The 26,273-nt window shown below is 39.2% G+C and overlaps 1 protein-coding gene across 4 annotated transcripts in view; it reads right to left on the reverse strand.

Moving 5' to 3' along the window:
- MAP7D2 (MAP7 domain containing 2) overlaps positions 1-26,273 on the reverse strand; it is an 82,190-nt gene that overhangs the window by 54,560 nt on the left and 1,357 nt on the right. Inside the window, exon 1 of one of the 4 annotated variants that reach the window (XM_032100782.1) lies at positions 7,890-7,953. The exons of 1 other annotated variant lie outside the window; for it this stretch is intronic. In XM_032100782.1, the coding sequence (XP_031956673.1) occupies positions 7,890-7,938 (49 nt within the window). In that variant the 5' untranslated portion in view covers positions 7,939-7,953. Of the gene's footprint in view, positions 1-3,758; positions 3,781-6,912; positions 6,941-7,889; positions 7,954-26,273 lie in introns of those variants that run through there. 2 more of the 4 variants (XM_032100784.1, XM_032100785.1) reach the window with 2 other exon arrangements.

Below are 26,273 nucleotides of genomic sequence, written 5' to 3' on the forward strand. Positions count from 1 at the left end.
TGATGAGGTCCTCCTGAGCCTCCTCTTCTCCCGGGTCAATGCGTGGTCTCGAACAGGAAAATAAAAACAAGTTCCTGCTGATACCCAGTGGGGCAGAAGAAAGATGTGAGCAGAAGACCAGGCTGCAGCACAGACGGAAGGGCAGAAACAAGAGGTGGATGCTCTTCTCCTACTACCCTAGGAATACACCTGCAGCGGGGTCCTGGAGTATATTTTAAGCAGGACAGCAGCCTAGTCAGGAGTATCGAAATGATCTGAGGCAACTGTGCTAATTATAAGTCTAAGAATTATCATAATTTTGCACGTTTGTAACACAACACAAAAGCCCACTGCTGATTTTTTTTCCCATCAGTATTAAGACAGAACAGACTTAAAATGACAGTAGAAAAGAGCACTTGTTTCCTTACATTAGCTGACTAGATTAGGTACTGTTGTCAATTTTAAGAGACGTGCAAGCATAATTTTCTCCAGTATACCTTACACTAAGAGTCTCTCTGATTTCCAATAGAAGAAAACAGAGAATCAATGCAAACAAATGAATTACACAGCACTAAAATATAAAGATTTCACAGCTTACGTTTTATAGAGCTTTATCTAGGTGCTCCCTGACAAGAATCAGAAACATGTTTTGTACTCAGCTGACTACAAAAATAGGTCTATTTTTCTTTTTGAACCAAATTAGTCCAGAAATATTTGATGGAAAAAATGTCAGTTACTAATCAGTACCCAGATGTCAATATACAGCTTTCAGTACTATTTTAATAATAAAATATTCAATAAAAATAGCCTAAACTTAGAAATAAATCCTCTAGTGAAAAACCTGTTCTTACTCCAAGTTTAAGAATCACTCCTTATGATCCCCCCCCATCACTCAAACTTCACTGAGGGATTATTATTCAGCTACAAAATTAAAACCCAAACTGATCCTAAATCATACAGAGCTTTTAGAAACCATCTGTTGAATTTTATGCCTCAAAATTCTAGATCATTTATGTGATTTCCTACATAAAAAGTGCACACCAATATTTCAATATCATACTTCCATAAAATCAAGTCCTATTTGATTCTAAAATACACATATGACTCTATTTTTAAGCTTCCAAGTCATATCTTAATCAAAATATATATAGGTGGATACTTGAAAGAATATTAATTTGTTATACCCAGTTAAACACTCTTCAATAAATAATTCTCTTGTAACTGTAATAGTTTGAGCTATTAAAAGAGAATACTAACACCATCTCTGCAAGATCAATTGAAACAATTTGGCTAAAGGGAATGTGGCAATCAGAAAAACAAGCAAAATTTAACTTGAAGTGTTTTCTGCAAGCCTTGCCTTACACTTTAGGTGTATATAAGCACTGATATTTGACTGCTTAAAAAACAGGGAAAGTGTGAAAGTGAAGTTTAAAAACTTAGAAAGTAATGTCAGTACACCAGAACTACCTTAAAGCAAAGACGATGTTGTTTTTACAAAGTACTTCTGGTTAGTTCTTAACACTTAACACACACCCCAACATGATATAGAAGTAATCTGAAAATATTTGGTACATGTGAATATCCTTGCAATGACCTGACCCAAACTAGAACAACATCAGTATGTTTCTGTCTAAAAGGATTCAAGGATATGTAGATGATGTACTGGAAATCCTTTGTTTTATGACTAAAGTTGGCTTATCTTGTGGCATTACTCAGAACTCTATCTGGCTTTATGTTTTCCATGAGAGGTAGAAAGGTGCAGATGACTATTTTTTTAAGTGCAAGAACTATAACCTTAACTTCAAATGGATCTTCCCAAGTTTGCTCATTGCCTGCTTGGACAGAAGAATTCTCAGTTTGTTTCTACTTATACAATCAGCAAATCCAACATGTATTTCTTTCTAAAGCGTTCAGTCTATTTCTTTCAATAGAAAAAATCACTGATAACAATTTTGAAACTATAAATTGAAACTATTACATCATTCAGAAATAACAAGCCAGTAAGTTTATAATTATGATATACTGGAAAATCACCTCACTTTCTCATCCTTGGCTAAAGCTGCTTTGACTTGACAGTCTCTGAATCCCCTTTAAGGAATATTTCTTCCCTTTTTCACTCCACCTATACTGATCTGCAAAGACATTTAATTCTGTAAAGTTACCATTTCTAAGCCCTCAAATCTCTCTGCTTTTAACCTTTAAAGCCTTATTTGCCACCTTCTAAACAACATCTTATTATGCTACACAGACAAAACAACCATAATTTCTACTTCATACACCACTTTTCAAAGTACATCTTTGGGTACCACAGCCACTTCAATGCAATATTCAGAAACCGAGGGCGACAGGCTTGCTTGAGTAGAAAAGCTTTATAAAGATGTAAAAAAACTTTCCCCAATAAATGGGATCAGGAGAGGGGAATGGCGCAGGGGTTCCTGCAGGCAGGCTGTGGGCGCTGCAGGCTCTTCTAGTCAGTTGTGAGAACTTGAGCAAGCAGAACAATTTAGGGAGTTTATTACTGCTTCAGCAAGCAAAAGGAGCTAACACACACATAGCGGAGTCCCAACTTACAGGCCAATTAAAAGCTTCACATTATCGCTCTACATCACTGAAAGCAAGAAGGAACACAGTCAGCTTTGCAGATCTGCTCCTTTATAAATAACATCAGAGTAAAAATTAAAAAAAAAACAAAACAAAAAAAAACCACACCAAAAAACCCACCCACAACAAAAGAGTTCTTTCAGTCACTAGTCCCGCAGCCATCATTTCAACACAAAAGGATGCCCTTGAGCATTTGTACACAAAACATACACTTATTTTACTTCGTGAATATTGTGATTATCTTAATGTAGCTAATTTGGAATGAGCCTGCACACAGTCCTTTAAAAAGAAAATTGCCTCTTTACTAAAGGAATGTTTTTATAGCACTTTACAGTCAATTTCAGAACAAATTCCCTTTTGCAGTAAGTAGTACTAGGCTCTCATCTACTACACAATTATAGCAGAGGAGATAATTTGGATGCTATTGCTTCTATGTTACAGCAGCTTCAAATTCAGTAACAAGAATAACCAACATACTGGGCATTATTTTCCTAGGGCAATAGGGCAATCAAAACCAGGCACATTTGAGTAGTGATAATCAGCATAGCTACATATCTGATTGGAACCACAGCAGTGTGAGAAGTAACTGTATTGCTTTCATTTCAAGATCCAAGCCACAGGAGAGGAACTGGGCCAGCTTACAGCAGCCGAGCAAATGGTATTTTTGATAACTGCCTTCTGGTGCTCAGAATCTAATTTCCATACAAAAATACCCATTTTTTTGCAAGTGCAATGGATCTTCATAATTTTATAGATATGCCCTAGTCAACTGGCTTGAGGAAGTGTGAATTGCACCCATTTATTTCCAAAATGTGGGATACTGATTTGGGCAACAGGAGCTTGTCTCTGATTTCATAATTATTAAAATCTACTAGGTTTATCAAATTATGCAATTAAAAAACAAAACAAAAAACCCACCATGAAGTGTCCTCCAGTTCTTCCATTATTCATTAAATCAGAAATAAGCAGCTCAACATAAGGCATTCAAGCTGTTATGAAATTCACTTATTTGTAAATGAAGCTCATTCTCAGTATAACACCTTTTCCTGGGGAGTCAATTTATTTAAAAGGAATTAAGACATTACCATACCAAGACATAATTAAGGGATTTTGTGAGTAGTTGCAGCCTGAAGTATCACAGCTCTGCTTTTAAACTTCTACAGCAAAAAAAGACTTACCAGCCATTACATTGTAGACCTGACATATCAGATGTGCTCCAGGAGTGAGGGAGGTCTATCGGATCACATAGCTATGTGCTTTTATCCTGCAATGGATCTGTACAGTTGGATTCCCGCAGCCACAATCAGGAAGGCTCTGTGCAGGTGCAGAAATCCATCAGTGGCCACATGCAAGACCGTGTCTCAAGAGGACTGGCTTGCTGCCTGTGACAGCTAGAAATACCTCCACACTGCTGCAGCAAGGCTCATGTTCAGGCTGCCCCTCTGAAATGTACTTGGAAGAATTACCTACTCCATATAACGTCCTAGCAATGTGCAGCTACACTGCAGGGCTGCTGGGCACCCGAGAAACAAAGAACAGACCATCAGAGTCCCTACAGAGTCTATGAATCTACACCACGCATGATTTAGTATTCCAATGCCATGGTGATGAGTATTCTGTAGATAACTCATGTAGATTACTCACCCAGCAAGTCTGTCACACACTCAAGTGTGGTATTTGAAAATACTACGTTGTTTTCTGACTACTTTTTAAGGCTTCGTAAGAAAATTTTCATCCTACTCACTGCACCAAAATAGCTTCAAGTAGAAATATTTCGCCTTGGGAACAGAATTACTAAATTGCGTGTGTGTGTAGGTACATGCAGTCCAGAGTATGCCTAACCAAAACAGCCCAAGCCAACAAGCAGCAGATCCTGTTTGGGGATTTCTGTTTTACGTTTGCACAAAGGCAAAGCAGATCCCTCACCTTCCTGCCTGCCCTGGAAAGGTGAATGACTGCACACTGACTGGACTGTTCACTCACTGGGCAAGGCAGAGAGGTATAGGAGGGCCACCCTGTGCACTGCTAGTGCAAGGAAAGTAAAAGACACCCCGAGCAGCACACCCAACCCCACAGCACTTCTGCACCATCACCTTTGCCTTGGAGTGGTTTGGCAGGTTACAGGTGGAGCAGGCAACTGTCTGACCCATGAGAGGGAGGTGACATCATAGGTCTTTAAAGCTAAGAGGTGAGTGTTGACCTGCCTAAATCAGGGAAGTTTATACCTAATCCACACAACCTGATGTGCCTGATCTGTGATTTTGTCTAATGCTTGAATTTATTTAATTAATCATACACTTAAACACAATGCTATGTGTATGTATGAAAACTAATTTCTTTCATACTGTTAAATCTGTTGCAGTATTTCAACTTTATCCATACACTCAAATGTATACCCTTTTCATTGAATCATAAAATTGTTCAGGTTGGAAAAAACTCCAAGATCATTGAGTCCAGTCTTTGACTGAACACTACCCCGTTAACTAAAGCAGTCATTTCTTGAACCCATCCAGAGGTGATGACTCCACTACTTCACAAGGGAGCCTGTTCCAACGTCTGACAACCCTTTCAGTGAAGAAATTCTTCCTAATAGCTAACCTGAACCTCCCTTGACAACTTGAAGCCATTTCCTCTACTCCTGTCACTGGTTGCCTGCAAGTCTGACCCCCACCTGGCTACACGTCCTTTCAGGTAGTTTCAGAGAGTGGTAAGGTCTCCCCTGAGCTCCCTTTCCTCCAGGCTAAAGAGATGCAGCTGCTCCTCACTGACTTACTCTCCAGACCCTTCCCCAGTTGTGTTGCCCTTCTCTGGACATGCTCCAGCCCCTCAATGTCTTTGTTGTAGTGAGGGGTCCGGAAATGGACACAGGACTTGAGGTGCAGCCTCAACAGTGCCAAGTACAGGGGGACAATCACTGCCCTGGTCTTTGCTTAAGAACATCATTGTGTAAATCAAAATCCAGGACACAGATGGCTCTACAGGGCAAGGAGGAAGGGCTTTTACTTGGAGTAACTGAGACCATTTTATTTTACTTATTTATCTTACTTGTTTGAGAACACTGAGGAGCACATTAATAAAGCATGCAGCTGCATCCTCCATCATGTGCACACAAAAAGATCCAGACCAAGCTAACTATTTTGGCATATGGAACCTAGGGAAGAAAGAGCATCACTTTGAAAGCCTCCAGAGGCAAAAAAAGCTTTTAAAAAGAAAAACAGAAGCAAATAGTGTATATGGGAAGACAAATTTAGGGTATTATAAGAGGAATTAATACCTGCTCTTAAAATTCTAGTTTGTATACACTGCAGTCACTCAAGCCCTAGTTCAAAATACTTTACAAAGCCAGTCAATCTTTTACAGTAATCCAGTGAAAATTCCCTTAATGTGCACATCCCAGAGGCCTAGAGGGGTTCAGAGCACTGTGCCCCTTTTCAAGGGTCAAAACTTCAGTTCTTTGACATCACTGTACTTTTGCACGTTGTTAACAGTAATTCTTCTGTGGGTCAAAGAAGAAAAGCTCAAGAAATAGTCTGCATCATCATGAAATGAGCCAAACTTAGAGCAGACTGTACAGCTTTAGGCTAAGGGTAGTCAAAACAGGCCTAACAGCCAAGCTCAAGGAACCAGGGCTAGGCAGAAGGCTGTCTCAGGGCTGCACAGGGAGACAAATGGGACACACCAACAGCAGGGTGCCAAAAGCTGTTGCCTGGGATGTGGCAAAGTAGGGAAGGGATCTCCCTTTTTCCTTGTCTTGACTGAACAGGCATTCACAAAACAAGCAAAAATGCAGTCAGAGATGCCAGCATTTTACACAGTGTTCCAATCCTGCCCAATTGATGCAAGAATGAGAAGCTAACTTCTGTACACTATAGGGATATTTGAAGGAAAAACAAGATATCCATCTAACGGACATGTAAGAATAGGATTTCAGTAAGATACTGCTTCATCAAACACAGTTCAAAATTTAAAGAGAACACGTAGATTTGCAGTAGAGCCAAGCAATGCTCTTGATTTGAACTTGAAACCAATAGAGCCAAGCACAGAAGTGACATGCATGGATTGCTTTCCTTTGCAGAGACCAGTTCTGGACAACTAGGACATACATAACAGTACAGAGAGGAGATAAAGATGTGGACATTTTGACAAGGATGAAAAACAAGCAAATACAATACTGCGATTGCATTCCTGAAGGTGAGAGACAGAGGGAGAAAAAGCATATTAGGTCATGTGTGCAAATTTATATGCAGGAAATCGGTGGGGGGTCGGGGGGCGGGAAATCAAGGATGAAAAATGGAAATATTGGATGGTGTTCAATACACTAGCTCCACTTACCTTGGAACTTCATTAAAAACTGGCCCACTTACAGTAAAAGCCATGATATTTTAACTCCATCAGAAACACCATTTGCCTTATTTGAAACATCAACACAGTAAAAAAAAAAAAAAGCAAAACAGGACCGAAGAACTTCCTAAAGCAAAAACAGGACCGAAGAAGTCTGACTTGACTTTATATCACTACACATTACAAGATCATCTGATTATCTATGGGACAAATCACAAGCTTTTCTACTCAGAAGCAACAGACAATGTATGTTCCAGAAACAGCATTACTGCAGATGTTTTGTGACAAACTACTAATAGTAACACCATCATAATCTTCAAAAAACAAAAAAAAAGTTCTGGCTTCTGGAAAAAAGAAAGTTGTTTAATCTTGATTAAAACCACCCTAGGATTTTAAAGGACAACTTATAAAGTCCCTTTGAATGTAAACCAATAAGAAAGAATTCATTTTGGTATGGAGGATTACATTTATATCTGATTAAAACAGAAAATACTGAATAAGAAAGAAAAGAGAACGCTCTCTATATAATTAAATTTTCATTCTCAAAATTACTCCTAGCTATACCAGATAATTGAAAATCTCTGCAAGTCTACACTATGGTCACATATTTATGAAATTGGATGCCTAATCTGCACAAGAAAAAAAACACAAAATACAGAGTAAACCTGTAGATTTTACAAGAGACAGGCTTGACAAAGTTTTCCTTGTTGCATATATTCTGCAGAAAGTTACCTTTCAAATATATTTGAGACTTCACAGTGCAAACAATGGCTAAAGGCATTTTTAATAGTCAATCTTTTCACATATGCCAAATTTTGTAGAGAGATCATGTTTTTTAAATTATTTAAAATTATCATCAATAATTCTAACATCACCAGTAGAGTTTCTCTCTAAAAATAAATAATATATTTAGGAAATACTTCTATCACAAACCCTTAATTACTGGTTTTAAAAAAAGTTTCACTCACATGTATTGCATAGAAAACTTCCACAGAAAATCAGCTTCTGAAAGATCATTAATACCACTCAGAACAAAAGACTGTTCCCAGCTACAGGCAACTTCCCTTCTCATGAAGACACAGGCACGAGGCACAGGCAGGAATCCCAGCCAAACCCACCCTCGCAAGCTTAGGGACTTTCTGCAGGGAAGGCTGTAATCCCCCCATTTGATACACTGTCACCCCCACTGTTTGGTCCATCCTCCACCAACTGGCCCTCCTCCAAGACCACCCTCCTCAGTGTTACTAGGTAATTCAAAATACCTCATTGTTTATATACTGTGTCCCACAGGCATTACTCCTGACGTACACCTGTACCAATGTACACTGGAATTTATCTGCCATTTACTGCTCAGTCACTTGGTATTCATTTTTCTAAAAAACTTCAGTGACTACACTTTACATGACTATTCTTAAAACCCTATCAACAGGAAACCCCATCACAGTATTCACACATTTTTTCACATCAATCATGAAATCACCAGATACTAAAGAGCTTTCAAGATGTTTAGTGTCTTTGATGAAGGTGTCTACAAACATCTTTTGAACAAGCCAAGCATACTCCTTCTGCCTCACTCCACCTTGCCTATTTGTGGACCTCTTGTGAGAAGCCCAATTGTACAAAATATATTACCTTACAGAAAGCTCATAGGCTCTTCCCAGTGTATCATATTTCACCTACTTCGTTTTCTGCTTGAAAACATTCATTTTTCATTCTTCAGTTCTCTAGAGTTTTTAAACCTTTGTATTAAGGCTAATTTCCTCTAGCATCAAATATATTTGAAGCAATAGATTAAAGTATATTCCATTTTAAGAAAGACTTGGATAAGAAGCACCCTAAAGCTCCTCCACACAGAACACTAAAGCAAGTAACTAAGTTTCAGTGATACAGCCTTATGTTTCTTGACTGTTCTTTCACACGTGGACCATTTAGCAACCACAAAGTCTGGCAGGGTCTGTATGAAGGGTGACATGTTCACTGTTCTTTTTATGCCTTTGCCAGTTTGCTCCTCAAAAATATTTGTCTTGCAATTTTAAAATTTAACTTTCCAGAGATTATGCTCTCTTCCATGGTCTAGTTTGGATATATTTCCCACTTGTTCCTTTATTTTCAATATACTCCTTTACTCTGCTGTTTAACCATGTTTTAAGAATTCAAACAAAATATTATTTTGATAGATTTTGTTTTTTCTTCTGGAGAAAAAAAAATATTCTTTTCTATCGTAGGAAGAAAATGCACAAAGTTATTAATATTTGGCTCAGAGTTGTACTGTGCATTAGAAGCACAAGATAAAAAGCAGTCCCTGTCCCCCAGTGATTACAGTTATAATAGTAATAAGGCATTAAAAATTACATAAGGCAGCTCTGGCAGGAAAACTGGTCAAAGATTAAATACTACCTGTATTTAGCAAATGATGCAGAAAAAGAGGTTTCATCTGTTCAGAGTTTTGGAGCATCAGTAATGGCTTCATCTCCAAAGCAGGGGGCTACACAGCCTGCTAAGTCTGTGGCCTTCTAGTTGTATCTGGAAAGTATTCTTACATTCACCAGGAAGCACCTAATAAGCAAAACATGTACCCAATATCAAGGTCCAATAAACAGAATTAATACAGTTGTTGGGGTTTTAGGAGCTCTCCTGGGGGGCTTTTTTTCTGTTAAAGGAATTTCCCCCATACATGTTGCTAAGGGAACAAATGGCTGGGTATTTAAGAAAAACAGAAGAGCTGGCTACTTTGTTTCACTTGGGTGTGTGGGGCAGTCGGGCTCCGGCATTCGGACAGAGAGGGAGGCTGCTTTCTTTGGCTGCTTTTCCTTCTGCTGCAGAAACCCCGGGATCCCAAGCCCGCCTTCCCTGCCCCGCTGGGAGCTGGGCTGTGGCCGCCCTGCCCCGCCGCTGCTTCGAGCCTTCGCTGCGCTGTAGCCGTGCTCACCCTGCCTGCCCAGACCTCCGGGGGGTTCCCCGTTTGGACATATCTCGTCTGCCACCCGGGATTTGTGCTCGTCCCTGCCGTTCCAGCCTGCTGTTCCTGAGAGTCCGGGATCAGCTGCCCAGGGGTTTGTGAAGCCTTTGTCCCATCCCTTCCCAGGATCCCAGGGCACCGGTGCCGCGTGCTCCCCGAGCTCGCTCCGGAGCGCCCCCTGCAGCCGCGGGGGAACCATCGCACCTGCCCTGCTCACCGGGAGCCGCCAGCGCCCCTGCCGGCTGCGAGCGGAACTGCACCCGAGGGGAAAGGGCCCGACAGCCGAGAAGGCTGGCACTGGGTTTGTGATTGTTCGCTGTTACTGCCATGGTTATTGCTGCTTGTTTGACTGGTTATACACCTATAGATATATAATGGTAAAGAACTGTTATTCCTATTTCCCACATCTTTGCCTAAAAGCCCCTTGATTTCAAAATTATAATAACTTGGAGGGAAGGGGGCTTGCATCAGCCATTCCAAGGGGGGCTCCTGCCTTCCTTAGCAGACACCTGTCTTTCAAACCAAGACAACAGTATGTTAAGTCTTAGTCTTCATGAGTATCCTCAATTTAGCAATAAAAATACCCTACATGGATCAACAGCTTGTATAATCAAAACAAAACTCAAATAAAAAGCCTGAAGCTTGATAATTTTCAGTATTTTTTTTAAGTGTTTTCAAACCTTGTCTCAAATGCTTTGCTGAATTGACAGGCTACACAGGAATCCATATATATATATGAGTTTACCTTACACAGACTTTTCTAAAACAGGGATTTGCAATTCTCATAACCTCTATCCCACATTTCTAATTACTATATTGCAATAAGCTAAAACACCACAGATAGTGTTTGCTTAAGTGGCACTTGTAACCTCAGTGGTCAAAAGTTATAGTGATATACAGTATATATAGAACAGTAATTCTTTTGATGATTAAAATAAGCTTTCAGAGCCAGAGAAGCAAGAGCATGACAAATATTTTCACAACACATCAACCTATCTCTAATTGAAATAGAACATCCTATGAAATTTGCCTGTCTTCTTAAATGAAGAAGAGACTTAAATGAAGTGATAAGTGGTTTGAATGAAATGATTACTGACAACCAACTTAGCGGTACTGCACCAACAGCCTCCTGGCCACATCCTGACCATCATACAAGTCACACAGATCAGAAGCAGCTTCCCCTTGCCTAGATGGGGCATTTCAAGTCACACACCAGGGAAGGCCATAGGTGTACCAAGGAAGACAGCAGCTCAGAACAAACTGCTGCCACTGGAAAAGTCCCACTGACTACATCTGTGTGAGTCAGTGAAAGGTTTCTGAGAAAGGCCATGACTGAGCAGTGGCTCCATGAACTGCTAACCAATAGCAACACACTGCTACAGAGGGGAAAATGTCAGAGCAGACTGGCACTTAACCTTCGCAACAAAAATGGTAAACCCGACTTGTAAACAGCACCCAGCTTCCTGCCTCCTGGCACACAGGCAGCAGCTCCAACAGTGTACAGAGCGGCCATAACCAGCCCTGTGCCTCTTGAGCATCCTGAGAGCCTGAGCAGCGTGGAGAGTGAAGCAACTCCTATAGCTGTCAGCATATCATGAAGTGGACAGCAGCTCACAAATTGTCTTCTCAGTTACAGAGCACTACATTAGGACAGCTACAGCACCTCCAGTGTACCAGGAAGGGTAAGATTCTGTCTAACTTCAGCTGCCCGAGTAAACAGACACTCACCTCGAGAGGCAGCAGCTCTCAGCTTCCCTCTCACTCACTTTACAGAGAGCAGGCTACTTCTCAATCCTGTCACTTCCTCCTGAGGGAGGAATTTAGAAGTGCCTATTCCACTCTACTCAAAGGGAGCCTAAGACAACCACAGTAGACAGATGTCAGATGAATTCCTGCAGAGAACCTAATTGTGCACAGTAATGAAATTTGTGCACTCTCCCGCCGGTGAGGCATTAGGGCACATACAGGGAATGGCAGGATTTTCTTCAGGTATTTTCAAAATACCAACTGTTTTCATTTGCCTGCTATTAACAGCTGGAAAATGACACTGCACATGTAATAGCAAAGGAGGAAGTTTTTATTTAAACTTTTCCTTTTTGGCAGGGGAATCTCAAAACTCAACATTTTTATTGATGACAAATGAACATTAAGCAGCTGAACATAGATCTCTTCAGGGAAGGGACACTTAATCATGAGTTTTCAGCTAAGGATCTCTTCTAAAAGAGCACACTCTAAAATCAGGGGTTCTAACAATTACACTATCTAAAGTTCATATTTTTCAATTCCATTACATATTACTCTACACAGCACCAATCAGCCTTTGGGTTCCTGAGTGAAGGCAGCACTTCTACATTGTCAGAGGAACAGACCTCAAGGGAATGAAAGGACAGAACAGCAGGACTGAGAAGAATGGAAGAAACCAGCTAAAGCATCTTAGCAAAGGACTGAAATATTGGGTACTGTATTTCATAATTATCTCCTTGGACTGCTAAAGAGATAAAACAGCCTCAAAACCAATTTCATCAGAACTGAAACATTTAAGCAGAATGCCCAAAATAGATGAAGTGAACCAGTTCCTGATGTAACGCTGACAAATCTGCACTTCACAGTATCTTCTTCACCTGTGACAAACCTGTGTAAATGTTCATTAGCATGTACTGTTTAGCAGAATTTCAACCAATTAATACAGTAATAGTACCAGCCTTCCAATATACACTTCCAGGTTCAGCACTTGCTCAAGTTGAATGCTCAGAGCAGCATGAAATAGACAGCACTCATGCCCTGTTAACCTCAGAGATAAGAAACAAACCCAAAGAGAGTTCAGAGTTTCCATACTTTAATGAAAGCACAGCAAGAGCAATGCTTGCAAAAGGTCACTAGGAAACAACAGCACTGCAGTAATGCCAACATAAAATTCTTGACCTTTATTTAATCTTAATCCCATTATTCTTTTTCCCATCATGACAATAAATCCCACTGAACCACAGGGATGCACACCATTTGCTTTCCTGCCACTCTGTGAAGAAGAATTCTAAGTACAAATACATACAGGACACTTCAGAGCAACTCTTGTGTGTGTGTATAGATCGATATATATATATGCACATAAAAAACTTCTAAAGTTAAATCTATTACCAGAAGATGAAAAATAACAAACAGTAAGAAAAAAACAGTCTTACTGAACAGCATTTTTCTTTCTGTTTACACGCAGGATTAAAGATTACTAAGTCAATGCATATCTAGTAGATGTTCCAGTATGCAACCTCATACATCGATTTTCTTTTCCAGGATCATCTAACAGAAGCAGGATGCTCCTTTTAAAAGATTCTTTCACAAAAGCAGAGATTTGACTAAAGGAAAGAAAAAAATCAATACTCAAACCCCTTACGTTTTTACATTTATAAATAAATATGTAACAGGACTATGATGGAAATTGATGAGTTATGCTCTCCTAATGACATTTCTTCACAGAATAACAATGTGTATGGACCCTGTTTATTGTTTAATTAATGTGTGTAAATTCTTTATTAAGCATGGGTATGCTCAATTTTAGCTTAAGTGTCTTATTATTTATTCCCCACAGTTTTTCAGGGTTTCAACACTAAAATGATGAGCTTCATTCCTGCTTTTAAGTCAGCATTTCTAAAAACAAAACAACATACCCACCTGCTTTCCAATGTCTTGTGTCCTCTCCCTCCCCCACACCTTTTTTTTTTCCTTTTAAAACTCAAATGATTAAAGAGCTCTATGCCCTTCTAGGAGATCAAGTCACAGTCACTGACTAGCAAAAGTGTCTTCCTCGCAAAACTCAAACCTCTATAAGTAAACTAAGTAGAAAGGGAAACATCAGAACAAATGTCATGAGTTAGTGACTTCAGCTAATAAAGATTTTTTACAGCAGAGTACTCAACATTGGAGAAAAAAAAGTATCAATGCCTCATAAGAAGGATAAAGGAAAACAATACCAATTGCTCATTATTGATAACATATACATAACCACAGCCATGTCTTGGTAGCATCGGCTACCAAAGGAACATACTACATGTAAATAGCACTAAATAATCCCTTTTCTGTAGTTCCCATACAAGACATCAGTGTGAGCTTCCTACCATTTTCTCCTCATTGACAATGTTCTTCAGAGAACAGGCAGCTGCACAGAGAAATCACTGAATAACTTGCCAGAACTTACCCAAGTATATCTGAAGCAGAAAAGAATGAAAAAATGGACTCTTTCCTTACTACTGACATCACAGCTGTCAATCCTAGGCATGCTACCTCAACTGTGGTTCATGTCGGTCATCATTTACAACTTAGGCTACAGTAGTATTAACAGAGGCATAAAAATCAGATCACTAAAATTTTCATGACTTATTTCAAACAGAGAAGTTTTTGAAACTGAAAGCTTTTCTTAATTGCAACAAGTTGAGGTTAACCCCATGCTGCCTCACAGTTGCTTATACACCAACACAAGGTCCATCCACAAGACATGGGGATGCTCAGTGTCTCAGCTTTGAACTGTAGACACCCCATACCTCCTCTCCTCCCTAAAATCAAGCACAATATTTGCCTGTGTTGAGGTTGTTCCTTTCCTTACTATCACCTTCCCTAAGCATTCAGGACTCCAAGGGAGACAGCTACCTTCAGCTTTACATTCCTTCTGCAGCTTCTCAAAAAAATGTAGTTTCACACCTACTCCTTCCAACTCTTCCTAAAATAAAGTGGGCTGTTCATACTATCCCTGCCAACATACACTGCTCTGTAGTGCACCCCCGCCTCCACACACATGTATGAGGACATAGTTTAAAAACCTCCTCTCCCAAAACACATTTGACTACTACTCTCATTCTGTCAGTCAAATGAAACTACAGTACCTTTCATCTCACTATATTTTAAAAGATGAGACGTGAAAATAAGGGAAATCTCCACCTTTCTCAATAGTTTACTGTTCTAAAGTTTAACTTTCCATCTCCTAGACGTCTGTGCTGTACACAAAAAACCCCTCACTCCTCCTGTCTGCAATTTGTTCTGCCAGCCATTTTAAAAAGCACACACCCTCATACTACAAGCAAAGTGTTAAGAGCTGATAGTTCTCTATACTTAGCAGGCAATCTGTATAGGAGTTTAAAATATATCCTATTTCCAAAGGCAAAAAAATTTAAGGATATTTCACATAACACACAAAACATGACCTGATTCCCCTCCCCCATTTATATTGCACTGAATTTTTTGTCAAGTCGAATAAAACAAAGCTAAATAACAAGAAAATTTTTATAATTACTTTGAAAGCTCTTAAATCTGAAACTAAGCAGTTGTACTTGGCCTCATAAATTCCCTTCCCCTCAAATTTGCTAAAAAAAAATCTGCCCTTGGGCATGTAAGGCTCTGACAGTAGGTTCCAGTTCTGGCTCCCAGTGAGAACCACAGCTCAGGTAAGTAAGAGAAAAGGTGCTTTTTCAGATAACTGCTGCATATCCCTAACTCTCTTAGTAACTTAAATCCTGAAACACTGAAGGACAGCATGTATGTGTTCAGAACAGATCTGGTAAATGCTTTTGCTGTAGGTGGCAGCAGGATCTCTTACTCTCTCCCAACTCGGGCATCGTCCAGAAAAATCTTAGAGAAAAACAGCAAAGCAACCACTGCTTTAGTGATACAATACACTTGACAATATCAAATTCCTTTCTACTAAAGAAATGGCAGAAGCCTATAACAGCAGAGTCTCTGCAAAAAGAGTCACAGCAACATGCTTGCCTGCTCGTTTAGCTCCAGATGTGCCCACAGCCTGGTGCGATAAATCCCACCCTATCAAGAACAAAAAATTCAAGCTTGCTAAGTGTTATGGCTGACATTTTTACTTCTTCCAGCAAGCTTTCATCTGACATTTTTCCTTGACAAAGGAAGGTCTCAAACAAGGAAAGTGGAGACTGCATCATGTTTTGCCATGGAAGCGAACCAGTAGTGTCATTTATCTTTGCTATACAGTGCAAACCTAGGTGAAAAACCTAGGAACAAATTAACAGCAGTACATGAAAAAAGAGGGTTTCCTGCCTCCTAAAATGCACTTACTAGACTTAGAAATTGATTAATATTTAGCAATTATTGCAGGAGTACATTCAAAAGATTGCTAGCTGCAGCATTTACAAGGCCTCTGAAAACTACATACAATGATGATACATGTCAGCAATTCTCTCTTGGTTTAGTTACTTTTTAAAATCACGAAGTACACATCCAAAACAATGACATGAAAGATATGTTTGGGTTGGATTTTCAAAATTTATTTCTTTTTTACTCCAGGTTTGTTTTCCTTTGCTAATCTGGAACTCCACCATTACAACTTTAGTTAATAAAATGACTCACCAGGGTTGCTTCATTAGGTGAAAGTAGTTTTGGATGTAAGCACAGAAAGACCAAAATACATCAATGGGTTCCACACATTGTTCTAACCCCCAAGAGATGTGTCTTAACTTCACCTAGTCAGTTCTTGAAACATAATAGCAAATATTCACCCCACAAAGCCAAGAACCACACTAGAATACTTTTCAAAGCAAATTAGACATCTGAACTTTCATTCCCACCCTCTTGGCTAGTGCTTCTCTAGAACCTGAACTGAGTTGAATAGAACCACCCTGAGCAGTAGTTGCCCTGCAGCACAGCTACAGTAGAATAAAAGATCACAGGTGCTGTATCCCAGTATAAAAGGCTGGGCCACAACATCCCACGTGTCTGTTAAATCAGGAATCAGCTGCTGCCTCAAGAACCTCAAGGCTTATACCACTTTTCCTGTTTTCTGCTCTCCACTTCCACGTATCATGAACCAAGCTGCTCCTTCTTCAGACCAATGGGCAAGGAACCTTCCTTGTTTGGACTGTAATTGGTTGGTCTAATAAGCAGAGGTTATCGGTCACCAAACCTTGCCTCACTGGAAAGATATATTCACCATAGGATTCTCAGCAAAGGCAGCTGACTGTGGAGCTCCTTCCAGGGCTGATTTGACACAGACTAACTGTGGGCAGAACAAAGTTCAGGATACACCTGTACAGGGAAAGGCTTTTGTTTGATAGTGGCAACAGAAAGTAGCTCTGCTGAATGTGGGGCCCCAGATCACCAACCACTCCAGCTGAAAGTCAGCCCTTACACAGGAATCCTACGCTCTTCCAGAATTTTGTTTCACATGTAGATACAAATCAAAAGATACAGAGCCAGGGATTGAAAAACCTGCCAACCCATAGCAAGGGAAAAGAGGAAAGAGATGAGTAGGTTGAGTTGGCTGAAGTAATAGAAACCAGTTAACATTTTGGGAAAGGAGACGAGGAGTCGGAGATGCAGCAAAAGCCACATCCTGTCCTGTGCATGTAAGAAGAAAGTCGGGAAGAAGGAAGTGCAAGTCTACACACACTCAAGAAGGCTGCTCTCTAAGCCTCAGCTGACAGTAGAAGGAAAAATAGATTCATCTGGACTAACAGGCAATGGGACAAAGAAAATTACAGTCTATCATCACAAACAACCAACAATACCCACCTCCTCTACCTCAATGAGGGTTAATGCTATAAACAAAAACCAAAACAAAACTTACAAAAAAAATCCCACTTATTTTTCAGTAGATCAGCATCCGAACTTCTTACCTGAGAATACAAATGCGATTTGAAATTAAGTTATCCCAAACAAGCAAGCAAACATTTTGGTATGGCTTCTGTGCATAGGCAAGAGGACCATCTAACTGGCAAGAAAGAAATATTTTTGTCTTTGCTTTTAGTATTTTTTAATTGATGCAGTGGACATTTCTGAATTAAAAGGAGACAGCTAGCAGCAGAAGATGAAGAGATTCTTGTGCCTGATGAAACATTTGAAGACTCAGGGGCAGATTACTTCAATGTAACATGCTTCATTAAATCCAGAACCAGGAGCCAAATCCTGTTCCACCTTCTCAAAGCAGTGTTAGATGATGCACACTGAAAATCTTTTCCTCTACAAACCTGACACCATCAGTTCTTACCAGTTTGTGTAAACTACTACACAGAAAATTCCCAAAGACCCCAAACTGTATACTCAAAGAATGTCACTCTACCTACAAAAAAATATGTATATTTATTTCACTGTTCCCTAATAACAGCACTTGGCATCTGTCAGACAATGGTGACACTACATTTTTTTACCAAATGACACCCAAGAAGAACAAATTTGGTTTATTCTGGCAAGGCACAAAGTAAAGGACTAGATTACACAGCTGGAGACAGATAGGGGTGGCTGAATGCTTTCAAATCTAAAATGTTGGAATTAAAGCTAGCTGTTAGCTGCTGAGCAGTTTTCCATATTCCTTTAAGAGTTTTCTTTCTTGGGACTTTTCAGTTGTACAAATTTATGAAAGACTGTATAATAAAATCAGCTTGAAACATTGCTCATAGAATCAGATCCAACAGTTCTCAGCCCTTGGGACTGAAGGTCAGAATATGAAAATTACATCTTCCAAGTACTACCTTATACTATGAAAGTTTTGACCAGAATTTCTCAAGATGCATGCATGACTAGGAGATATCTGGGTTCATTTCAGTGCAGAATAGCCATCAGAAAACCATCTTGAGGACTTTTGCCCCTCTACTTTTCCAAGTCTATAACATAAGAAAGTATATCACACTGCAACACCGTTAATCAAGAGCTTCTGTGAAGACTAGGAAAACATTCCTTAACCTATTTGTTTTTGTTACCTTTGATTTTCAAAGAGCTCTTTGATATGGTGATTCTCTGTTTCTGAACAGTAATGCCTGAAGCAGAGGTTAAATTGCATGGAATGCATTTTCTTTTCCTTTCCACCTTTTTCCTATTCACGGTCTCTTTGCCTCCCCTGCAGCTGCCACAAGAAAATTTTCAGAGCTACTTCAGCCCCCTGGGCTCCCACTGCAGGAGGCAGGTGGGCTGGTGAGAGGTCAATTCCTGCTGGAGCCCATCTGATGGGCCCAGTCTCGTCCATCAAGCTTTTCTCTCCCTCTACTCCCTAGGCTGAATGGAGTGGAGTGAGCTCTGCTGGGGCACCAAGAGCAAGAATTACTGTATTGAGTAATTGTGAAATTGGAGCAAGAAGCAGGCTAGATCATGGGAATATGTACACATGGAAGAAATAGCCAAGATATATCTTCTGGATACATCTCTAAGTTCTGTAACCATAATCTGTGTTACTCTAGGAAGCATACTGTATGCTTGCTGTGATCTTACATCCTACCCTTAATGACTTTTTCTAGGCACTGGGGAGAACAGCAGTGAGAGAGACACTTTCTCTCACTGATGTGGCCAGCCTTATGACCTTTTAGGCAGGAGTGAGTGGATGAGAATAGGGAAGGAAGAAAACTCCATTAGAGAGAAAAAAAAAAAGCCAACTTCTAAAATCTTAAGAGTTTTCCTAGTAGGTTATCATTTAATCAATCGCACAGATGCACCATTATCAGCAAGTAGGCACCAGAAGCTCTATGAAGTGCAGGGGTTTTCATCAACAGAGAATTTAGTGATCTTCCAGGAGCATCATTGTGCTATTTTAAACACCTTTTCGGTTGCTACATGGCCTGTAAGCTTGTCACTATGCTTTAGGGAGCACTCATTACAAGGAACCCTGGTTGCATGAAGGCTTCCTTTATAGTATTCAGTTCATCTTCAGCACTTCAAACAGACCAGTCATGACAAAAATTGGATCTGAAAGTGGATGCGCTTGTACTGTGTAACTTTCAGTTCCATTCACATGTGATTTGGACAACTTCATCACAGATTAAATATATTAAAATTCAAAGATAGGCTACTTACTCTTTTATTACATCCTTTGGCTGTGTGAGACTTAAAGGAAGATTGCATAAAGGCAGTACCTCTGTTATAAGAGGAGAGATTACAAAACCTCAGAGGCAAAAAAAAATGCCCAGCCCAAAACAGAGAAGACATACTGCAAGGCAGGAGAGAGATCAAAACTGCCCTTAGAATATAAAAATTATTATGAAAACCAAGCTATTCCCATCTGTAAATGCCTCAATCTGTGCAGTTATTTCTGTTTCAAATTTTCTTTCAGTTCTGTCACTTGATTATGCCATAAAAAACCACCAACCTTTCTCCATAATACTATCTCAAAACTATTTCTTCCCTATGCAGTGCTCAAACATTTTCATTCAGTGCCATAACCTGGCCTCAACAAGCCACAAAATACATCCTGGCCCACAACCCCGCAACACTGCATTCACATCCAGAACCTCATCAAAAACTTGTTTGTGCCAACGGAAGGTCACCCTCTTATTTCACTGCACCATTAAATCACTTCCTCTGACTATTGAAAAGTGCCCTGTTTACTCGTAACCACAGCACTTAGCACCACTAAACCCAGGAAATATAATGGAAATACTTACATCTATTAATAGACCATTAAGCATATGCGAAAAATATGCCCTGTGGCTGATGCACGGTATCAAAAGTCAAGAAACTAAGCATGAAAGTAAAGCTCTACACTCTCCCTTCCCTTCAGGAGAGGGAAAGGACATCTACCTCATCCATCATTTATTTTGGGAGCCATAATATCTCACTGTTTGTCAACATTTTAAGAGCCCCAACAGCACATTCCAGTCCACTCCCTGAGGTCTCTTTCCCCTGACACTGAGCAAGTCTGTACACACACACAGATGCCACATTCAACACAAACAAGGGAATGAAAACTGGCAAGATGCAGGCAAGTCACCAGCAACAGGAAAGGGACTCCCATTTGTTGATACCACCCTCCCAAGGGAAGGGAAACTAAATCCCTTAATTTAAAATATGTAGAAGTCACAGTAATGATGTGTGGATAAACACTACAGTATTGTCCCATTTTCCTTTCTGGGACAAAAGGAAAGGCCTTTCTTGGGTGATTTTTCATGCAGTGAACTTAGAAGCATAAAAAAATATTTTTGTTTCACATGACCAGAGTTTTTTGAAAAATAAGTTTATTTTACTCCCAATATAATTGTATATTGAAAGTTTATTCCAACTCAACAATCAAGGCTAGTTTATTCAAACTAGAGTATTCTTCCAGCTCTCACTTGATCTATTGCTTAAGTGAGAAGGCAGCAGAGCTCTGCCCGGACCCTTTCAGCACTCCTGCTGTGGTTACAAACCCAGGCATGCCTCAGCACCTTCGGAAAGTTTGTATCTTTCTCTTTTAACCACATGAAGAATTTCAGTATTCCACCACACCCACGACCAAAATTAATTTCAAACTATAAATATTTGAACGAGCATTTTTCTGAAATAAAGCAGAGCCTTGATGGCTTCTGCTTGGCACGAGACAAGTAATTTGATAATTCATATGCATTGAACTGGGCAAGGCATACTTCCAGATCTTCCTAAGTGAAACAAAACCACAATGCAACCTCCAGCACCTGGCATCAAAACAGACAAAGATGTACTAACTGTAGTAGTGTTACTACTATTTTCTTGAAGATTTTTTGAGATGCTTTTACAGTGGCATCCATAAATTGATACATGGTATCATGTGTTTTTATCTAACACGCTCATTCCCATCCTATCAAAATCTTAGGTAGAAGTGATAAATTCTCGCTCGTTTTATTTATTGAGATTGCTAGTAGGAAAAAGGAGTATCTCAGAGAAACTATCCAACAAAGAAAACTAGATATACTTTCTTCTAGACTGGTTGAATGCACAATACACCTGTGAAGATGATAAGGTTATGGGGCATAAAATCCACTTTCCTTTTTGTGCAAGCAGATGTATTACCATGCACAAGACCAACAAGGCAGCTGGCTCTGGCACAAAGTACCAATGCAGAAGACACCCCAGACTAAAATGCTTATCACATCACACCAAGTTAATACATATTCCAGGGACTGGTCCTCTTGGAAGGCAAATGCAAGCCCACAGGAATGATTTTACAAAACAACAGATGTAATTACTACTGAAGGGGTTGACTTAGAAAGCTTGGACAGTTTCATCTATTTCTGTACTCAAAATACATACAAATGAGAGTTTCCAGATTTTTCACAAACCAGAAAAAAGGATTTGAATGTCCAACACTGCACCAAACATGTATTTACTCTTATAAGGAAAAACAGGACTCAAAAAGTTAAATATTATATGATGCACAGGAAACAATCTCTTCTGTTGAATCATTATAAGAAATTGAGTTCAACATTGTTTTTCCAACTGGTCCAATCAAAAAGCACATACGTGTAACACTGGAACACTAAAAGTTGCATTTTACATATTGTAAAGGAATTAATTTTACAAAATGAAACATTAATACGAGAAGTTTGCTACTGGTATCTATGCCAAGAAAAGTAACATGAAAACACAGTGAAAAAACAAACTTTGGCACACAGAGAAAAACAGTTTAAAGCAAACAGATACCACAACACAACTGTGCAAACCCTGCACAACATCAGGAATACCTCTTCTATTCATCACTGCTTTGGACCTTCTCACTGAAAAGCTGCTAAAAAATCAAACAGGCATCTACCTGCTGCGTGACTGAAGTTTATGCAAAGATCACAGAAATGCTTTATCAATCTCAGCAAAGTAGACGTTTGTCTGCAGCACCTCAATATCACAAGAATAATCAGATTCCCTTTGATCAAAGGAAAACAGACACAAACACGTGAAAGAAATAGCAAAAACCTTCAGGTATTCAAGTGCAAAAGTGAAATTAACATCCCAGAATTTAGGGCAGAACAGTTTGATATGGCATTTGGCAAACAGAGATGACACGCACACAAATAATACATTAAATGAAAAGAAGCACAATACTTCACAAAACTTCAGATCACAGAGGACATAGATATTAAATAGTTAAGGGAACATGTAACTACTGTGGATTATGCATTTAAGAGTTACAAGACAAAAATTAAGAAAACTAAGGAAGTGACCAACAAGCATTTGAATATATTAGTTCATTACAACTGTAGAAAGCCTGAAATGTACATGCTTTATGTATGTACATACACAGAAAACAACTCAAAACCATAAGTAACTCCATATGAAACATTTTGATTCCTATTAAACTGCAACAAGAAGTACTTTACTAAGATTCTTACAATATTCAGACCCACAGAGAGCACTAGGGGTTTAGGATCTTGACAGCTTCATGATACAAATGAAGAAAAACAAAAGTGTATTATGTACAAAGTCTGTCAGATGCATTACAGTCTTTTAAACAATATAATGATAATCTTGGATGGTTTTTCCCCCATTTTAATAGTTAGATTTCCCCTTTGTAAAACCCACTTATCTCTTATCTTTACACAGCGACACATCACCATCATTAATCATTGAGGAGATAAGACACAGTGAAAGGTATTTCTAAATAGCCTATCTAAAGTCAGTCCAGGGCAATGTGACTACCCAAGATTTCAAGTCACTTTTTTCACTGGGTAAGCTGCCTGAACACAAGTATATTGGGAAAACTGATACATACCATGTTCCTACATGCACTAGTTCCAGGCATAGAAAATACACCAGTAATATATCAAGTTGTGATGAAAATACCAAACATGAGTCAATTGCAGAAAATAACTCAGAAATTACGTGAAATGTCCTAAGACAGGCAGATTAAAAAAACCCTGTTACAGTACTGACCTTTGCATTCAATTACTCCGGTAACCTTGGCTGAGCATTACTATTCCTTCCACTATTTAAGCATATCATCCAGATTTTCCTTCTCAACCAGTAGATGTCCACAAGAAAGTTAAATCTGAGTGTGTAATACAAGTAACTAAATGCAGTTAGTATTTCCAAAATTTGCATTAGCTTCCTGATCAGCTTCATCTCTGTCCAATCTGTACAGTCCAGTTACTTATAAAAATTCCGTAAAACAATATCTTAAAAAAAACCAAAAAAGCACTACATAAATGGATATAGAATTTAAACTGGGGGTTGCTGCTTCTAGGATCTGCTCAACATCTTAAGTAAGTCACAAACAAAGGGCTGAAAGCTGCAATGCCCTATCAGAGAGCTGGTGCAAAAACCTGATTTCATGAGGAGTAGTCAAGACAACTAAAAGAGAAGAGCCAAACAAGCTACTCAGTAATTCTGATACTGGGACGTTCTTGCAAAGGTGAAACACACAAGAAGGAAGTAAGTTTTTTTTTTCCCCCAGTCACCTGAGTAGTCCAGAATTGAACAGAATTTAAAGCCTTGCTCTATTCTGTAGCCTTAGAATGCATTTGCAAGTGAATGACAGACATAAGATTTTTAAAGAATTTCCACTGTCAGTTTTGCTCCACATACATTGAATGACTGATAACCAAGAAAGTTATAATTGTGTTTTATTTATTCATGAGATTAAAAAAAGCCTTACTACATAAATCTTCATACAATATCATCACACAGGACATACAGTTTCATTTACATTAAATATGCACATGCTTCTTCAATTAGCATGTCTAGAAATAATTACTTAATATAAAAAAAAAAGCATTCCTGATGCCTTTCCACTGCTACACCAGCCACCAAAGCAGATGGAGGTATGTGACACTATAAAACGGTGTCTTATAAACACTAAAGTTTTCAGAGGCTTCACTTTCCTAACCTGTGCATTGCAAGCGATATACCTTCCTTTTACTCCTGGGATTCAAAGGCATTTTTCTTCACTGCAGTTTAACAAACTTTTTTGGAAAGAGGTTTGACTTTTTTTTTTTAAAGGACAAAGCCTGACAATGTTACAATACTTTAAATACCGAAATAGTAACCTTGAGAGGATGTAGGGTATTAAACTGCCCTGAACTAAAGCAAATACATGCAAATGGTAACATCACATGAAAAGCAGCACATGAATTAACCTTGGGGATAAACAACCTTGAGTGTCCATATATGAGAGAAAACAGTACAGTACAAAAAGAAGAGTGTAACTATATGTTGTTTAAGTCATTTTGGCCTATAAGAAATCACTTGGAAAAGCACTAAGATCAAGAACCCACACAGTATTTTTAAAGGAATCCACACATGAATTCCTTTCACACAAACTGGTTTAGTGATATACAGTCTAAGATGGCACAACATATGATTTTTTCCTCTTAAATTCTTTTAGGCATGATCATGTTTTCTATAAGGAAAAAAAGCAGCCGACCAACAAACACATTTTACTCTGAAAACCAAAGTGTCCAATATTTCAATCTCTCAGCACATACATTAAGCAAATCTCACTGGGCAGTAAAAAGGAAGACGAGAGATTCAATACTGAGCCATTTGTCCTTCAAATGCTCTTTAGTCACTACCTTTACTATAGACAGCAGCAGCAATAATGGCTACATTTTGGTCACCTAACACTCTCCCTGACAAAACGATTCCTACAGTGTCTTCTCAGGCTATTGTTTGCCTCATGCCTTTGATTTTTGGCAAAGGGATATAATTGAGCTCTGCAAATATTATTTGCTCTGTGCCACAGAATTTTGCTCCTTGTTTGCAGCATTATAAACAATTTAACAATATTCTCTCCCCTAGTAGCCAAGAGATGCAAAAAAATTCCTTATTGCAGGCTTGTTTATTACAGTTTGGTCTGGGCAGACAGTCTTAAGAGCCTCATTTGCACTGCCATTCTAGCAATTCCCTCAGCACTGGAGGATCCTACAGATCAAAACTCAGATGCTGCCAGAGAAGTACAAAGTTCAGGAAGGGGAACAGTGGTTACAGTCACTGCCTGTTGTTGGGGCAGTCCCCCTTTTGGGGGACAACACCGTGGGAAGGAGCATTTTACTTTGGAACATGGAGGTAAGATTCTTCCTATCCCTATGAGGACTCCAGGACCAAGACATATGTACAAACACGTGAATCAAGAGAGCATAATTTCCACATCTGTATTAATGACTCGTGTTAGTAGCTGTTGTGTTTGTTACAAAATTGGGAAGACCCACAAAAGAGAGCCTCATTCTCTGCTGCAGCAGATCCAAATCCCATCAGCTCTGCTGTCTGTAACACACAACACGCATACACAATCTTTTATTCCACATCATATATTATCTTCTAGCAGACAATTCAAATAACATAACAAATTTGGCCAAGACCACTCTATGCTGCCTTGCTTGGGCATTAGTGTTCAAATGCCAATGCTTGGCCACAAGTGATTACATCTGTCTGTGCCTGTCCATGCTCTACAACACATGGCCCATTTAATTATAGCACCTGCTGCCTTTTCTGTGGATTCCCAATCTCATACAGGGTGAAAAATAGGTGATGTACTGGTCAATATAAGGAGTGAAGGTTTTTCACAACACTTGCCTCTGAAGTTAGAAAGGATAAACTAGAAAGACACAGAAAGACAAATATCTGGGAAGAGTGCAAATGAATATTGGGAAGAATTCCTCATACTTTAGAAAAGAGGTGAAAAAAACCCTCACAAATATGATTTCTAAGCATTAATTTTCTCCTGTCTTCCGTGTGAAATACT

This window comes from Corvus moneduloides, chromosome 2, assembly GCF_009650955.1.
Source record: "Corvus moneduloides isolate bCorMon1 chromosome 2, bCorMon1.pri, whole genome shotgun sequence".
NCBI lineage: Eukaryota > Metazoa > Chordata > Aves > Passeriformes > Corvidae > Corvus > Corvus moneduloides.